Below are 17594 nucleotides of genomic sequence, written 5' to 3'. Positions count from 1 at the left end.
TTCCATTTGCACCTTTTTACAACATCTGAACTCCCATACAAAAACAAACAACTAGATGTCTACCTATCAAGACAGTTATCCTTCTTATGAAATTCTCACCCTTTTGCCCAGAGAGCCCCAACCATCATTCTACCAATCCCTGGCTACAATAACTTCTCAAAGTCAGTCACCGTCCCACGGAATATTCTGTTACCTAAAGACTACATTATAAAGCTAACTGTCAACAACTTGTATAGAAAACAATGGGAAGGAGAAAAAAAGAAGAAAATGGTTACCATATTGCAAACACACACACACACACACACACACACACACATATATCAAGTTAATAGAAAATGTGCAAAACCACTAGAGGCCTGGTTTCTGCATTTGTTCACAAGGCTACACTTGCTACCTGGCTTCCTTGTCTTCTTATCCCATTCTGTGTTTCCTCCACACTCAGCCAGAGCCTTAGCAGGTCATGCTTCTTTTACTTGGTGGAGTAGCGCAAACCCTCATTCCCAGAGGACCTGAATCCTTAGTTATCCCGCTTTTGTTGTTGTTGTTACCGTAATTTTCCATTCAGCTTCCCTTTGGGCATGGACGTTCTTAAGAGGTGCCTGAGAGGATTCGCTGGGTTCCAGACATAGTCTTGCTTGGCTCTGTGGCTGATCAGCAATCCAGTTTTCTCCCTGGTAACTAGGATCAATCACTCCAGACAGTGGCATAACTCCTTTTTTCCACTGTCAGTTCAGTGGCAGAAGGAGTTCAAGAAAGCCAAGTGGGTGTGGGTGTCTTCTCTCCCAGGGAAAGCATTATGATATGTGCCTGGTGGGAGCACTCTCTCCTGAGGACGAAGGCAGTCAGCATCCCCAGAGGGTTTCAGAGTTGTGGGATGGGGGAACAGGGCCACGCTTAGGGGGCTAAGTAATAGAGGCTCTGGAGCTGGCAGCTGTGGACCATTCTGTAGAGAAAGTTGGAAAAGTAGAGAAACGTGCAGATGACCGTGGGCCGCTTCCGCTGGGGATGATAAAATCAGACCCATGCTGGTTGCTGCCAGACCCCATCCAGGACCATGTATCTGATTCTTACATGGACTCTCAGCCTGGCCACCCTGTGCCCCTGACTACCAGGCCGTGGGAAGCCCATCTGACCCACAGCACGTGTGACCGCTAGACAGGGCTTCTCCTGGCTTGCAGCACTTGGAAATCGGTGCTGCCTTACGGAAGTCTGTGTTGGCTCATTTTGGCTCCTGAGAACAACTTCAGCTCCTTAACAGCGTCTATTTTAGGTATAAATCTCCCCCCCGCTCACTTTTGGGGCTGTGTCATGGCAACCATTAGTGTGAGCAAAGGAGTCTGACTCAGACTCCCATGTGGCCGCCGTAGTGGCAGCAGGTTTGGTGTGATCATAAGTGTTCCTGCTGGTGGTGCCAGCGCTGGTGGTGCCAGTGCTGGTGGTGCCGTGGCCTCGAGAGTGGTGTGAGATCCACAAGCCATCTTATTGTGACTCTAGAGCCAGATAAATGGGCTTTGCAGAGGGCAGGACTGCTGGCCTGTCACCAGTGGCTTTTGGTATTCTATGGACAGCTGGTGGTTTGGGTGCAAGTAATGTTTCTGAAAGTCAGGGTGATGGAATGGTGATGGCCATCTCACTGGAAAATGGCACCAAGACCCCCCTCCCTCTCCCTCCTCCTTATCCATTCCCAGACTTATGACCAAGAGAGGTTGTGACAGGAGGGGGAAGAGTCGACAGATAGACATCTCCGTCTAGGAGGTCTCCTCCACTTTCTCCTGGCCCCCAGCTGACCCCCACCCTAGCAGATGATTGGGCAGGGGGTGGGGCACAAGATACTCTGCTGCCTTCTGTCACCCACAGGACTCATTTGCACCTCCTTCTAAGGTCAAATAGGAAATTTAGCCATGGGACTGTTATCTGTGGGCCAGGGTCACCCCAGAGGCACAAATATTGATCATGGCGCTGGCTCTGAGATCTGTGTTTAGCGTGCTCATTCATGACCAAGAACTGCCACATTTGCAAAGGGTTCTGAGTTACATGGACCTGGATTCATAATCCTGCCCTGAGGCTTTCCAGCTGTGCTACCCTAGAGAGGTACTAAACCTCTTTAAGCCTCCATGTCTTCTATAACAATAGGACCTGCTTCATAGGATTGTTTTGAGGATTGAGGACAGTGCATGTTCCTTAGCACAGTGCCTGGCACATGGTAGGTGCTCAGGAAATAGCTGCATGAATGAATGAGTGAATGACCACTGCATTGGGCAGGGCATTGAATACTGTGATTAGAAGGCTTCAGTGCCCTCCTTCCCTGCTCCCACTGCAGACAAGCCTGACCAGGAGAGAGAGACTGACCGGAAACTTTGTTTTCTGGCCAGTCTGTGCCGAAAGTTAATATAGATCTGCAGCAGTCACATGCTGATTGTGAGAGGGAGTGGAGAGCTGTGAGCTTCTGAGTGGGATGGACCTGGACTGTGTCTGGCTCCACCCCTTACCCACTGTGTGACCTTGGGCAGTTTTATTAATCTCTCCATACCTCATTATTCTCATCTGGAAAATGGGGATAAAAATAGTACCCACTTCAAAGGGTTGGGGTGAGGTGTGAGGATTAATGAGATGTTGACATTGTAAAGCTCTGCTCACGGGGCCTGGCATGTCGGAGGAGCTTAAGTACAAGCTCCTGCCTGAGCGAAGGCCACTTAGAGGAACTCCAGGGATTTCAAGAAAGGAGAGAAATCTGCGGGCTGGTTGAATCTGAGAGTAATCATCGTTAAGATTTATTGAGTACTTTCTCTGTGCCAGGCGCTCTTGGAAGCATTTTTAGGGCATTCCATTTTAATTTTCACAGCAGCGCTGTGAGGTGGAGAGTTCTTTCCCCCACTCTACAGCTGAGAAAACTGAGGCACAGTTTCGCCTCAGGCCACACAGCTGGTAAGAAATAAGGCCAGTGTTGGAAGCCCCGCAGTTGGCCTCCCAGGGAGCCCTGGAGGGGACTGAGATTAGCCCTTAGGTCAGGAGGGTGTCCGCCACAAGTCGTAGACTCATACCAAAGTAGTGAAAGCTCACAGTCCCCAGAAGTTCAGAGATGTCCCTGCCTCCAGGAACAGCAAGACCAGGGGCCCAGACAGTGACTACAGTGCTTTTATCCATCCCTCTGTCTTCATCTCTGAGCTCTTCGTTCTCAGGCAGGCTCACCCACATGGCGGGAAGACAGCAGCTGGCAACCCCTGACTCACATCGACCATGTTAGCATCCTTCCATCGCATCGATGAAAAGGTTCCAGGGAGGCCTCTGATTGGCTCTGCCTGGTCACATGCTCACTCCTTGCCTGGGGTGAGGGTTGAGGTCAGCACAGGCACAACCAAAACCCTTTGACAAGCATTTCCCACCGGGAAGGAGGGGAAGGCATCTAGGTAGAGCAGAACAACCAGAGTCCACTAGAGGAAAAGGAGAATGCAAGCAGAGGGAGGGAGAAGGACCTGCTACAGAAATGGTCAGATATTTTTCAGCCATTCAGACAGAGAACTTGAGACGGAGAAGAAGGGGCCCTTGGGGTGAGAATATTGGGATCGTGTTTGGTGGAGTGAGGATTTTGGTTTGTGGGCCATGACAGTTTTGGTTTTGGAAGAGGATAATTATGTGCAAGCCCTTGTTGAGGAGAGACTGTGGGGTGGCAGGGGGGCCAGCAGTCTCTCAATCTGAAGATGGAGAGGAGGCTTGGGTGGTCATCTCAGGGGTGCTGATGAAGCTGGGGTTGGTGAGAAAGTGGAGATGGCAGTGGGGACAGTGTGGTGCAGGGGAGCAGTCCTGAGGCTTCAGGAGATGGTGGAGATGTAGCTCTTTGGTCTGAGAAGGGGCTGAGTGAGCGGGGGTTGTGGTTACGGATGCAGGCAGCACTGACTTGCACAGCCCATGGGCTGGACGCAGTGGGAATGATGTGTTTGGAGGATTAAACATTTCGTGAGGGTGAGGGGTGGAGAGGGAGGTACCAGTGTTGTAGCTGGTGATGGAACTCTGTGTGGGTGTGAGGAGCTGATGATGGTTATTCTGTGGGACGTGATGATTTCATAGAACAACAGAGGTGGAAAGGCCTCAGCTACACTCTTATTTATAGAGGAGGAAATGGAGGCCAAACGCAACCGATGGCTGCAGTTGGGATATAAGCCCTTTCTCCCATCCCCACTCTCTCTGTTTAAAAATTCATTTTTATTTACTCACAGTAGTACATGCATATAATTTAAGAAGTCGAATAGTACTAAAACCTCCTAACAAAATGCAGTGATTCCTTGCCTACTCCTACCCTTATCCTCTTCTCAGAGGCAACCGCTTTCGATTCTCTTGGCTGTTTCTTCCAGCAATTTTCATCTCATATTTCTGAGTAAAGTGCATATTTTTGATTCATCTATTTAGACATTTTCCATTGATTTCCTATTTAGTAGATCCTCTTACTTGCCCAACCTTTCTACTCTTCAGCTATCCTCCTTAAATATTGACAATACTCTTCTTATATTTTTTCAAAAAAATTGTTTGTTGTCGTTGGTTGTTTTGAGACAGGATCTCGATCTTTGCCCGGGCTGGAGTGTGGTGGCACAATCACAGCTCCCTGCAGCCTCGACCTCCTGTGCTCAAGCGATCCTCCCACATCAGCCTCTCGAGTAGCTGGGACTACAGGCATGTGCCACCACACCCTGCTAATTTTCGAAATTTCTGTAGAGACAGGATCTCCCTGTGTCATCAGACTGGTCCCAAGTGATTCTCCTGTCTTGGCCTCTCAGAGTGCTGGGATTACAGGCATGAGCCATCGTGTCCAGCCTCAAAAATGTTTTGTGCATTTGGTAGCCAGAATAATGGCCCCCCTAAGATGGCCAGGTCCTAATCCCCTGGACCTGCGAATATGTCACCTTACATGGCAAAAGGGACTTTGCAGATGTGATTAAATTAATGACCTAGAGATGAGGGGATTATCCTGGATTATCTGGGTGGGCCCAATGTAATCAGAAGGGTCATTAGAAGTGAAAGATGGAAGCAGAAGAGTAGTCAGAGCAGGAGATGTTGATGAGGCAGAGAGTACTGTGATGGGAAAAAGACTGGCCATCGCTGGCTTTGGAGTTGGAAGGGGACCATGTGGCAAGGAATGAGGGCAGCCTCTAGATGTTGAAAATGTCAAGGAAATGGATTCTCCTTAGAGCTTCCAGAAAAGAATGCAGCCCTGCCAGCATCTTGAGTTTAGCCTAGTAAGGAGAATCTTTTTTTTTTTTTTTTTTTACTACTGACTTGCAGAATTGCTAGATAATGTGTTGTTTTAAGGCATTAATTTTGTGGTACATACAAAAGTAATTTGTGTGTACATACATGCATATATACATATATATACACACACATGTATTTGTTAAACCTACATACAGTGTTTATTTTATTATTTCGATAAAAATATTATTCACAGCTGAGCCTTGTGGTGCACTATAATAGTTTCTTTTCATTTTTTTATCTGAAGTTAATAATTACCTTGTTTCTCATCTGCCTTATTTTTTTGTACCTGTTGCTAATTCCTACCACAACTTCTAATATAATTTTATTTTTCTGTAACAATACTCTTACCTTAGGTCTTCTTTTTCTTTTTTTCTTTTTAACTGACACATAATAATTGTGCATATCTATGGGGTACAATGTGATGTTTCAATACATGCATACATTGTGTCATGATCAAAACAGGGTAGTTGGTATATCCATCACCTCCAGCATTTATCACTTCTTTGTGGTGGGCCTACCACACTTTCCAATAGCCATCAGTATTGCTTTCCACACGGGCAGTCACAGCAGGTAAAAGATGTTTCAGTTCCATTTTTTAAGTTATCTGTCCTCTTTCACTCTGGGCTAGTTGCTTTCTAGGCACATTGTAGCTGATGTTCTGTGACTTCCTTTTGTGGTCATCTTTGGAATTCCCATTACTTTCCGGTTGGAATCTCTGTTTTCTGGCTTTCGTGTCCTCCTCTTGTTTGGCTCACTCCTCTCATTAGAGCACATCTTCCAGGACACACATCTGTCCATATCAAAATCCATTCATGGCTGGGCACAGTGGCTCACGCCTCTAATCCCAGGACTTTGGGAGGCCAAGGCGGGTGGATCACCTGAGGTTAGGAGTTTGAGACCAGCCTGGCCAACATTGCAAAATCCCGTCTGTACTAAAAGTGCAAAAATTAGCCGGGCATGGCGGTGGGCGCCTGTAATCCCAGCTACTCGTGAGGCTGAGGCAAGAGAATTGCTTGAACCCACAAGGCAGAGGTTGTCATGAGCCGAGATTGTGCCACTGCACTCCAGCCTGGGCTAGAGAGCAAGGGTCTATCTCAAAAAAAAAAAAAAAAATAGAAAGAAAAAATCTATTCAGTTCCTGGGTTTAGATAGCAGAGTATGGCCACGAGCGATACCTGTGTAGTTTTGTCAGGTAAAAAGACAGTTCGACAGCAGAGGGCATGGTGATGACGGCACTCGTTCCCCAGTCTCAGCGGGAAGGCTGGCCCTCTCTGGCTTATGCCGGGTGACTGGCGTGTGGCCTCTTTTCCCCTGCATCCTGGAGCCTCCCTTCCCATCTCTCCTGTGCTGGATCTTATGCGTATTAGAGGACATCTTCCTGTCGTTCCTGGGAAAGGGGCGTGAGGCCTCATATGTCTGAAGATGTCTTTACTAGGGCCCAGCATGGTGGCTCACGCCTGTAATCCCAGCACTTTGGGATGCTGAGGTAGGAGGATCACTTGAGCCCAGGAGTTCAAGATCAGCCTGGGCAACATAGTGAGACCCCATCTCTATTTAAGAAAAAAAAAAAAAGACCCCGGGCGCGGTGGCTCACGCCTGTAATCCCAGCACTTTGGCAGGCTGAGGCTGGCGGATCACGAGGTCAAGAGCTTGAGACCATCCTGGCTAACACAGTGAAACCCCGTCTCTACTAGAAATACAAAAAATTAGCCAGGTGTGGTGGTGGGCACCTGTAGTCCCAGCTACTTGGGAGGCTGAGGCAGGACAATGGCATGAACCTGGGAGGCGGAGCTTGCAGTGAGCCGAGATCCCACCACTGTACTCCAGCCTGGGTGACAGAGCGAGACTCCGTCTCAAAAAAGAAAAGAAAAGAAAAGGGCCAGGCGTGGTGGCTCACACCTGTAATCCCAGCACTTTGGGAGGCCGAGGCAGGCAGATCACAAGGTCAGGAGATTCAGACCATCCTGGCTAACACGGTGAAACCCTGTCTCTACTAAAAATAGAAAAAATTAGCCAGGCATTGTGGCGGGCGCCTGTAGTCCCAGCTACTTGGGAGGCTGAGGCAGGAGAATGGCATGAACCCCTGAGGCAGAGCTTGCAGTGAGCCGAGATTGCACCACTGCACTCCAGCCTGGGCGACAGAGCGAGACTCCATCTCAAAAAAAAAAAAAAAAAAAGAGAAAAAGAAAAAAAAGAAAATGTCTAGTCCAGGCGCGGTGGCTCACGCTTGTAATCCCAGCACTTTGGGAGGCCCAGGCAGGCAGATCACGAGGTCAGGAGATCGAGACCACGGTGAAACCCCGTCTCTACTAAAAATACAAAAAAATTAGCCGGGCGTGGTGGCGGGTGCCTGTAGTCCCAGCTACTCGGGGAGGCTGAGGCAGGAGAATGGCGTGAACCCGGGAGGTGGAGCTTGCAGTGAGCCGAGATGGTGCCACTGCACTCCAGCCTGGGTGACGGAGCGAGACTCCGTCTCAAAAAAAAAAAAAAAAAAAAAAAGAAAATGTCTTTATTTTACTCTCACACTTAAATGATAATTTGGCTGAAAATAATTCTAATTGGAAGATTGTTTAAGATTTGGTTTATTCTTTAAGAACTTTGTCTGGGCACGGTGGCTCACGCTTGTAATTCCAGCACTTTGGGAGGCCAGGGTGGGTGGATCACTTGAGGTCAGGAGTTCAAGACCAGCCTGGCCAACATGGCGAAACCTGTCTCTAATAAAAATACGAAAATTAGCCGGGAGTGGTGACAGGCGCCTGTGGTCCCAGCTACTCTGGAGGCTGAGAAATGAGAATCACTTGAACCCAGGAGGCGGAGGTTGCAGTGAGTGGAGACCATGCCACTTCACTCCAGCCTGGGCAACAGAGAAAGACTCCATCTCGGAAAACAAAAACAAACAAACAAACAAACAAACAAAAAACCCAACTGATCGAAGCTCTGAGAATGATAGTGGGCTTGTTGGCTTTCAGGTCTACGTAGGCTGACCTGAATAAGCCATTTTGACCCCATTTTGGTACTGATGTTGGTATTGGCATCCTTAAACCTTTCCTCTTAGATTCTCATTCGATTCTCCAGAGAAGGAAAGGGTTGTCTGGCTGCCAGTATCCTTAGAGCCCAGTGGGGGAATAGCCTGAGAGACTGGACATCAGCATTTAAAATAACCTTCCTGGCCGGTGCTGTGGCGCATGCCTGTAATCCCAGCACTTTGGGAGGCTGAGGTGGGCAGATCACCTGAGGTTGGGAGTTCGAGACTAGCCTGACCAACATGGAGAAACCCCATCTCTACTAAAAGTACAAAATTAGCCGGGCTTGGTGGTGCATGCCTGTAATCCCAGCTACTTGGGAGGCTGAGGCAGGAGAATCGCTTGAACCCGGGAGGTGGAGGTTGCGGTGAGCCGAGATCACGGCATTGCACTCCAGCCTGGGCAACAAGAGTGAAACTCCCATCTCAAAAAATAAAGAAATAAATAACCTTCCTTTCCTCGGTTTGATATATCATCTTTGTTTTCAGCTGTGCCAAGTGACTCTGTGCAAAGACCCCCTATTTTATGCCCTCCAGTGACTACAGATAGACCTTCAAACTTGTAGAGGAGGGTCTAGGAATTCACTACTCTTACTCAGCCTCTCATTTCTCACACACGCATCCTCTTCAGCCCTAGTGCCAGAGTACCTGGTGCTATCATATAAGCATCTGTTGAAGACTGTGTTATATATCAGCGTTCACACGCCTGTCTGAAATTTGGCTGTCACAAGTCTGCTTTCCAGATTCCACAATTTTGTTGGTGGTATTCCTTCTCTTGTTCAGCCTAATCTTGTGATTTTATGTCTTAAAAAATCTTTTGGCCAGGTGTGGTGGCTCATGCTTGGAATCCCAACACTTTGGGAGGCTGAAGTGGGAGGATCCTTTGAAGCCATGTGTTCAAGACCAGCCTGGGCAACATAGGGAGACCCTGTTTCTACAAAAAAAAAAAAAAAGAAAAAAAAAGCCAGGTGTGGTGGTACACGGCTGTAGTCCCAGCTACTCCAGAGGCTGAGGCGGGAGGACCACTTACACTTGAGCCCAGGAGTTTGAGGCTGCATTGAGCTATGATACTGCCACTGCATCCAGCCTGGGTGACAGAGCAAGAACCTGCTCTAAACAACAAAAAATGTTTCTACTGCATTGAATTTAGAAGGTAGTGAGCCTTGGTATGCATATTCAAAGCTTTCAATTCTTTTTCCACAACAGTTTTATAGTTGAAGCAGTGGAGATGGTGATCATATCAGCTGTGATACAAAGATGTTTTCATGGTGGGATTCCTTGAAATTTTTTAAGTGGCTGTTACAAACATTATTCATGGTCACTGTGGACTCTAAAAGGAGGGAATAAAAGCTGCTTTTCATGGTGGTAGGGTTCTTGGCAAGGGTTTTTTGGTGGCGGTGGCGGTTGCAGTGCAGCCCTTGGCCCAGGTGGGGATAACGCTTTGGTATTGGAAGCAGCCAGGGCTGTGCGGTGGAAGGACCGGTGTGGTGAACATCTGCTGCTGTGTTGGGACTATGGGCCCAGGAGAGCCCACTCCCCATGGCTGGGCTGCCTGAAGGAAGAATGAAGCCTCTATGGGTAGGTGGGCAATGCTATGTTAAGGTCTGGGACCTTGGCCACCAACTGGGGCCCCCTAGAGTTGTGTAGTACATGGCCTGCCCAGACACATACTGGAGGATTTTAGGTGATGGACATGATTTTGAGGGACTGCTACTGAAAGGGTTGGTCCATTGAGCAACACGAAAGGGTTGACCCAGGTCAGCTGCGTTTTCTGTGAGGACAGTTTCTGCAGCTCAGATGTCAGTCTTGGGTGGAGGAAGGGGAGGAGGAAGAGAATCTTCCTTTCCTTTCCTGTCTGGGATGTCTGCCCTTGGGGCCAATGCCCTGTGAAGTTCTGCTTTTCCCTCCAGCTTCCTTCCTCTCCAGAGCTTCTCTGAACCTCACCGCACCCGTGGTGGCACAGATGCCCTCTGGGTGTCCCTAAGCCTAGGGCAGCATCAAGACAACCCTCCCGCCCCGTTTCCTTTGTGCCTGGGTCTCCCCCGACTCCTTTTGGGGTGCCCTGTCCTTGTCAGCCCCTTGCGTGTCCACTGTGCCTGTGGGGCCGCAACAGCTTCCTTGGCCGGTCAGAGCTATTAATAGAAGGGGTCCTGCTCTCCCATTTCATTGGTGGGGAAACTGAGGGCTGGGGAAGCCTCCGTCAGGAGTAGATCCCACCCCTACAGACTTCAGGCTCAACGTTCTTTCCAACCAGATTCTGTCCCTCTTAGCTTCTGACCCTTTTGAAGGTTTTGGTTTTGGGGTGGCTGGAGATGTCTGTGGTAACAAATGGGGAGTGGGGCTTGACAGGGAATCACTGGCTGCTAAGGGGTGGGAGCCGAGTGCTTCTGGGTTGGACCAGTTCTCTGTTGGGATCTTCAGAGTTGCTTCTGTGGTATGTGTTGGGGGATGTGAACCCAATCCCTCAGAGCTTTAGCGTCAGAGAGATCTGGGTTCATGCCTCTGACGGGTCCTGGCCTTGTTGATCTTAGTGTCACCTGTAAACTGGGCACAGCACAGCAGCTGCCCAGATGCAGAGCATGAGCCAGGCCCTGAGTGGCATGTAACCCATGGAGCTGCTCTCCGCTGCCGTCCACCCTCTCGGGACCCGGGCAGCAAACCTTCCTTGAGCCCAGCACTGCGCTGTGCCTGGGGGTATGGGGAATGGATGCAATGCACCTGGGCTGCCTCAGGGCTCAGCTATGGGGCAGGCCCACTTCCAGCCTTTCTGGGTTGACCTGATGGAACTCTTCCTGTCCTGGCCCTAAGAAGCTCCTCCTGCCAGCTCCTTCCTCCCACTACCCCCTGGGGCAGAGCCAGGGCTGGGGCACCCACTCCCAGGCAACGATGCACCCCTGGAGAAAGGGGCTGGGCCTGTAGGAGAGCCAAGCCTGCGCTTTCTCCCGGTCCTGGTTTTCCAGGGAGCCCTGGCTGGAGGGGGATGGGAGGAGAAGCCCAGGAGGGAGGGGGGAGCTGGGGAAGCAGAACCAGGAACTGGAAGGGGAAGGGTGTGGGTGGGCCCAGATCCAGCCTGCCTCCCGCTCTCCCTCGCCTGCCAATCCCCTCCTGGGCCCTGGCACACTCGAGGCAGGGGCTTGGCGGCCGCCTCCTCCAGGGGTGGGGAGCAGGGGAGCTCTCGTGTGTCTCTGAGTGAGGGGCTGAGGCAGCAACACCCCCACCCCAGCTGTGGCCTGAGCTGCAGGCTTTGTTATTTCTCTGGCTTGAGGCCTACACCTGGAGCAGAGGGAAGAAAAGCCCCTAAAACTCAGCCGTGTGGGTTCAGAGGACCCCTCAAGCCCACCAACTCTGCAGGCAAATGAGGCTGGTTCATGGGGTGGGGGAGAGAGCAGCCTCACTCCTGCCTCAGTGTGGCCGTGGCCTGTGGCCTTGGCCGTGGCCGTGGCCGTGGCCGTGGCCTCTCCCTCCTAGGCCAGAGCCAACCAGGCCTGCAGGCTGAGCTCAGACCTCAGCTTTCTCCGGGCCCAGGCGCTGGTCCTGAAGTGAGGTGACATTCATTTCACTACATCCTGTGACTGCGCTCACTTCCTCCACGTGGCGGGAGGTGTGGGGGTGGGGGTGAGGACAGATTAGAAGGAAAACGTAGCCGGGCTAGGGGCCTCTGGGGGAGGCTGGGATTTCCCAGGGGCTGGTTGGGGTGGGAGGGAGGATGCGGGAAGCTTTCAAAGGAGAGAGAGGCTGTGAATGAAGAGAAGGGAGGAGGCGGAGGCAGCTGGAGGTCCCAGAAGTGGCACCCATTGGCCGCAGCGACACGGAGGGGAGACTGCTGCCACTCCAAGGCTCTCAGAGGCTGCTGGGGTAGGAGGTGGCCCTGAGGGGAGCCTGCCTCGGTTTCCCTGCTCTCTGGGGTGCTGGTGAGGCCAGGAGGAGGAGCAAGACCCCAGGCCTTACAGGCCAGGTGTGGCCCTGGGCTGAGGGCCTGACCCAGGGAGGGTGGGGTGCTCCACCTCACTGATCCTCTTCTCTCCCCCACAGGTGGAGCCATCGAAGCCCCCACCCACAGGCTGACAGAGGCACCGTTCTGCAGAGGGCTTAACACCGGGATCTATGTTTAAGTTTTAACTCTCGCCTCCAAAGACCACGATAATTCCTTCCCCAAAGCCCAGCAGCCCCCCAGCCCCGCGCAGCCCCAGCCTGCCTCCCGGCGCCCAGCTGCCCGCCATGCCCTCCAGCGGCCCCGGGGACACCAGCAGCTCTGCTGCGGAGCGGGAGGAGGACCGAAAGGTGAGCAGCGGGCTCTGCTGGGGACCCTCTGGCCTGGGAGAGAGAGAGCCCTGTCCCTATGTGATGACAGCCGGCTCCTCATACTGAGCGCATGACCACATCACTCAGTGCTCACGACAGGGTGTGGGACCATCACATCCCTGTTTGGGTGATGAGGAAACGGAGGCTTGCAGAGGTTCAATTCTGGTGATGGAGCAGGCATTTGGTTCCAGGACCCAGGCTTTTAACCACCATGGCGTTCACACAGTGGCTGAAAGCCCAGGTCTGTGCCATTGTGAGGGTTCGGCCTCACAGAGAGTCCCAGAACCTGGATTCCTTCTCGGACCTGCCTCTTAATAGCCGTGGGCCTTCACGTGAATCACTTTATCTGTCAGCTGCCTCTGTTGCCTTAAGGTGTTCAGTAGCTTCTAGGGGACCAAAGACAAGTTCTGGGGTGGGGCACGGTAGACACGAGGCCGCGGGGGCCCACCCTCCCACACAGATGGAGGCACAGGCTGGGTTCAGTGTGGCGCCAGCACACTTTGGAGATGGTGATTTCCTGTCCCTGCCCCCAACCCCAGACTCCCAAGTGAATGTCGCTGGGTGATCTTTGGTATGGCTTTTGGCCACAGAGCTGGTGACCTCCGTGTTTTCAGAATCTAGTTGGGGGTGGCCTCTCCACCCTTCTGCTGAACTCCAGGTTGTGTCTGAATCAGTCAGAGGAGATTACATCAGACTGATGGGTCCCCACAGGCTGCCTTGGGAACCTTACCAAGCCGTGTCTCCATGATAGGAAAAGCTACCCCTTAACCCCCAGCACTGGACTGTGTTGCCCTCTGTCAATAGAATGGTGAACTCACTGCCACCCTCCAGGGGATCTTATGATGGCCACAGGCCTTCCTGGCATGTCTGTCTGCTGTGTCTCTGTCCACAGTTCCCCCTGCCTGCTCCCCTTCCCCTGAGTAGCGCTGGGGGTTGTGATGCTTGGTGGTGTCTGGGAGTAGCCGGGCATGCTCATGGGGGCAGCAGTTGGTTCTTTTGGAACAAAGGTGGACACCTGGCACCAGCTGTGGGGGCCCTGGGCACTCTGGGGCTAGAGGCAGCCAGCACTCTACCTGAAGGGTGTCAGCTCTGAGACCTCCCTCTCGTGTGCTCAGCTCCTTCCTGGGTTTACTCATTCTTCAGAGTGTGTTTCTGTTTCCTAGTTTTCCATCAATGGTTCTATTTGGTCCTTGGGGACAACTCTTGAGACAAATGGGGCAGGGACAGATGGCCCCAGTTTACAGATGAGGAAGCTGAGCCCCGCTGGGCAATGGCAGGTCCAGATGACAGCCTGTTCTTCTGTCTCCCAGGTCCGAGCCCTTCCCACAGCCCTACCTGCATAGGTCCTGCTAGGGACACATGTACACATCCCAGGAGTGCACATGACACCCAGGGACCTGCCTTCCCAGGCCAGCACCCTGTAGAGCGCCGTGGGGGTGTGTGCACCCAGTCAGGCAGAGCAGGCCAGAAAGCCAGCACGCGCTGCGGCCCACTGGGCAGGACGCCCGGGGCGACCGATCAGGCTCCTCCCTTCTGAATCCATGGGAAAAGAACTGATAGTCCTGGATACCTGCGGGCCCCTAGGCTGCTCCCGCTCAGGACTCAAGCAGCATGAAGACCCAGGCCCTTTGGCCATAGAGTTGGGGACACCTGCAGCCACCTGTGCTCTGGAGTGGCAACTGTGGCCATGGCTGACTCCCTCCCCTTCTTGGGCCTGGCTTGCTTTCTCTGTCGGATAAGGTGACCCTGAGCCTCACCCCACTCCGGGTCCGATGTCCTGACAGTTGCTGACGCAGCCCCCCTTCGATGCACTGGCAGTCACTGGTCAGCTGCTCCCCACAGGTGGGGAGGGTGGGGACAGCTGGGACAAACTCCTCCTGTTACTGGACTGTACTCCCACAACGCCGCTGCTGCTCTGGGCTGCGGAGCGCCAGGCCACCACCAATGGATGGGAGCAGGTCAGGATTGAGAAGCAACGCTGGACCGGGAGTCAGAAATCCCAGGTCCTAGTCCTGAGTATGCCACTTACTGGAGATGTGACTTCAGGCCATCTGGGCTTGTGTTTGCTCAGCTGGAAAATGGGGATAGTGACTCCAGCCTTGCCTGTTTTACAGGGTGGTTGTGGAAGTCAGATGAGGTCATGGGCATGGAAGTGACCTGCAGACAGCAAAGTCTGGTCCAATTATGAGGGATTACGATTGCTATTATTATCTACCCATAGTAACTGCTCTGGCTCAAGCGGCAACAAACACACACCCAGCCCTAGATCCCGGTGCTGATAGAGTGTGCACACTCACACACCGGCAGGCAGGGGGTCATGCCAAAAGATGGCAGCGATCTGGATAGACAAGGGCCGGGCCATAGCCAGGCCTCCTCCCCAGCCACCCACACCTACACCACGCATGCTGGCTCACCTGGCGCACTTCCCCGGCACCTCTGGGCTAGCTCCAGCACCTCCAGGGAGCCGCCCAGGGAGGGTGGGGAGAGACACTGACAGCCACCACAGCAGCCCATGAAAGCCAGGCCTGCGGCAGGGGTGCTGGTAGCTGCAGAGGGGAAGACACAGGCTTGGTCTGCAGCCCAGGGAGCCTGGTACAGGTGCCAGGGGCACTGTGCACAAAGGAACTGTTTGGCAAGCCAGATGGAAGGGGTGTGGCCAACCAATGGCCCTTCCACTGCCTGGCCCCATGTGGCCCTCTAGCCTCTGCCCGCCACCGTCCCCCTGCCCCCAGCCACGCCTCCATGCACCTTTCACTCCAGCCTCACTCCCATACTTCCTGGAGTCTCCAGGTCTTTGTTTATGCTGCTCCCTCTGCTGTATGGGCCCTTTCCCTAATCTCTTCCCCTCCCTGGTCAAAGCCTCAAAGCCCAGGCTGTAGTCAGCCTTGTATTATAGTTTGCAGGGGACCAGTGGTTCTCAAAGTGGGATCCCCAAATGAGCAGCTTCAGCATCACCTGGGAAGGCGAAGCTCAGGCCCCACTCCAGACCTGCTGAGCCAGAACTCAGGGGATGGGACCCAGCCGGGCACTTTTAACCATCCCTCCAGGGGATACTGTTGCGCACAGATGTTGAGAACTATTGGTGTAGATAACTTCGGCCCACTGCTAGCCTGGAGTGCAGGGTCACGGCCCTTTTCTTCCATGTGAATCCCCAGGACCTAGAATAGTACAGAGTGGGTGCTCGGGAAATATTTTACGGATAGAACGGAAAGAAAAATGAGAGTAGCCAAGACCCTCCCACAGGAGAATAATCCCGGAGCCCAGGATCAGGGAGGCGGAGTGCAGAGCTGTGGGTGCTGGGCTGAGGCAGCCATGCTGTGGCTGGGAGTGTACAGAGTGGCCTGTGTGTGTCCCCCTGGCACCTGTTGCCTGCCCTACCCGCCATCCATATGGTGGGCAGAGCGGGGCTGCTTGGGGAGATGGGGAGGAGGCAGGCCGAGCTCTGGGGCTGTGGTCAGGGCAAGTCAGCTGGTAAATGTTGCCGCAGCAGAGGGAGGGGGCTGGCCTCGTGGAGGGTGGGTGGGGAGGCAAGCAGTGGGGAGGCTGAGAGCTTAGAGGGGAGTATGGAACAGAGGGCGGGGGGCAGAGGGAGCAGGACAGGGGAACAAGAACAGTCCAAGGGCCACCTCAGATCCCCAAATATGAATCAGAGGGGAGTCCAGAGCCCCAGGCCAGGCCCCTGGTCTCAGTGCCGCCCCCTTTCCTCTGGCCTCAGAAACACAATGGCTAAGATGCATTGAACACCGACTGCCAGGCGCTATGTGCATGCATTATCTTATTCCATTCTTTTTTTTTTTTTTTTGAGAAGGAGTCTTGCTCTGTTGCCCAGGCTGGAGTGCAGTGGTGTGATCTCGGCTCACTGCAAGGGCCGCCTCCCGGGTTCATGCCATTCTCCGCCTCAGCCTCCTGAGTAGCTGGGACTACAGGCGCCCACCATGCCCAGCTAATTTTTTGTATTTTCTTTTTTTCAGTAGAGATGGGGTTTCACCGTGTTAGCCAGGATGGTCTCGATCTCCTGACCTCATGATCCACCCGCCTTGGCCTCCCAAAGTGCTGGGATTACAGGCGTGAGCCACCGTGCTGGGCGTATCTTACTTAATTCTTATAATTGCCGCATAAGGTAGACAGTATTATTTTCATCATTCTATCTTATTAAGGGCTAAACTGAAGCTCAGAGAGGTTAAGTCACTTGCCTAGAGTCACACAGCTTGTTAAGTGGTAGTGCTGAGGCTGGAATGAGGCTGGCTTCTATGCTCCTTAGGCTGTCTCCTGCGTGAAGGGGGACGGGGTGAACAGTGCCCCCCGGCGGTGATGCGATGAGAATTCGTAGTCCTTCCCTGGATTTTTGCTGCAGGAGAAAGCCTTTCACCGCATAATAGCGCTCTTGCCCTTGGTGAGAAGTTGGGGGCACTTCATCTCCAGCAGGAACTGCACACACCACCTGCGTGTACAGGCACACACACCAGATGGAGGCACTGCTGCAGACACGCAGCTTCTTACCATTTCTTCCTGCCTCCTGCCCTCCTTCCTTCCCTGCCTCTCCCTCCCTGGACATACTGCTCCTCTTTTCTTCTCTTCCTCCTTCCCTTTCTTCAGACATAGGTACCTTTCAAGGTAGTTAGCATGTAGCAGGGCTCCGCAAGGCTGTTGGATGAACTGAGTGACCGTACTTGGAGGGCCTAGTAGAGGGGTAGGAAGACATCGAGGTGGGTAAGCCATGCCTACCCCCCAGGGGTGGGTGGGGCCTGCTGGCCAGCTCCTCTGATCAAGCCTTCTCCTGCCGGTAGTAGAAGCTGCAGCTGGGGTGCATCTTCGTGCTGGGGAAACACAGCACTTATGTGTCTGCACATGTGTGTGTGTGTGTGTGTGTGTGTGTGTGTGTGTGTGTGTGTGTATGCGTCTGTGGGCAGCACTGGGGCTGCGGTTCCTCCTTTCCCCTCCCCATCGAAGTCCAGCCCAGAGGCCTGGCAGCCACTGATTTCTCGTGGGCTCTCTCCACCCTGGTCTGCAAGTGCAAGGGCCTCCA

At 52.9% G+C, this 17594-nt stretch overlaps 1 protein-coding gene across 5 annotated transcripts in view; it reads left to right on the top strand.

Annotated features, from left to right (window-relative positions):
* DNMT3A (DNA methyltransferase 3 alpha) overlaps window positions 1-17594 on the top strand; it is a 115874-nt gene that overhangs the window by 16505 nt on the left and 81775 nt on the right. For 4 of the 5 annotated variants that reach the window (XR_004026936.1, XM_030799422.1, XM_030799421.1 and 1 more), the window contains exon 2: window positions 12299-12547. Coding sequence is in view for 4 of the 5 variants with exons in the window: in XM_030799422.1 (XP_030655282.1) it covers window positions 12485-12547 (63 nt within the window). In the remaining variant the exon portion in view is untranslated. Of the gene's footprint in view, window positions 1-9366; window positions 9845-12298; window positions 12548-17594 lie in introns of those variants that run through there. The other variant, XM_030799423.1, reaches the window with a different exon arrangement.

Source organism: Nomascus leucogenys, chromosome 19, assembly GCF_006542625.1.
Source record: "Nomascus leucogenys isolate Asia chromosome 19, Asia_NLE_v1, whole genome shotgun sequence".
Taxonomy (NCBI): Eukaryota; Metazoa; Chordata; class Mammalia; order Primates; family Hylobatidae; genus Nomascus; species Nomascus leucogenys.
This window is presented reverse-complemented; position numbering and strand designations above follow the sequence as displayed.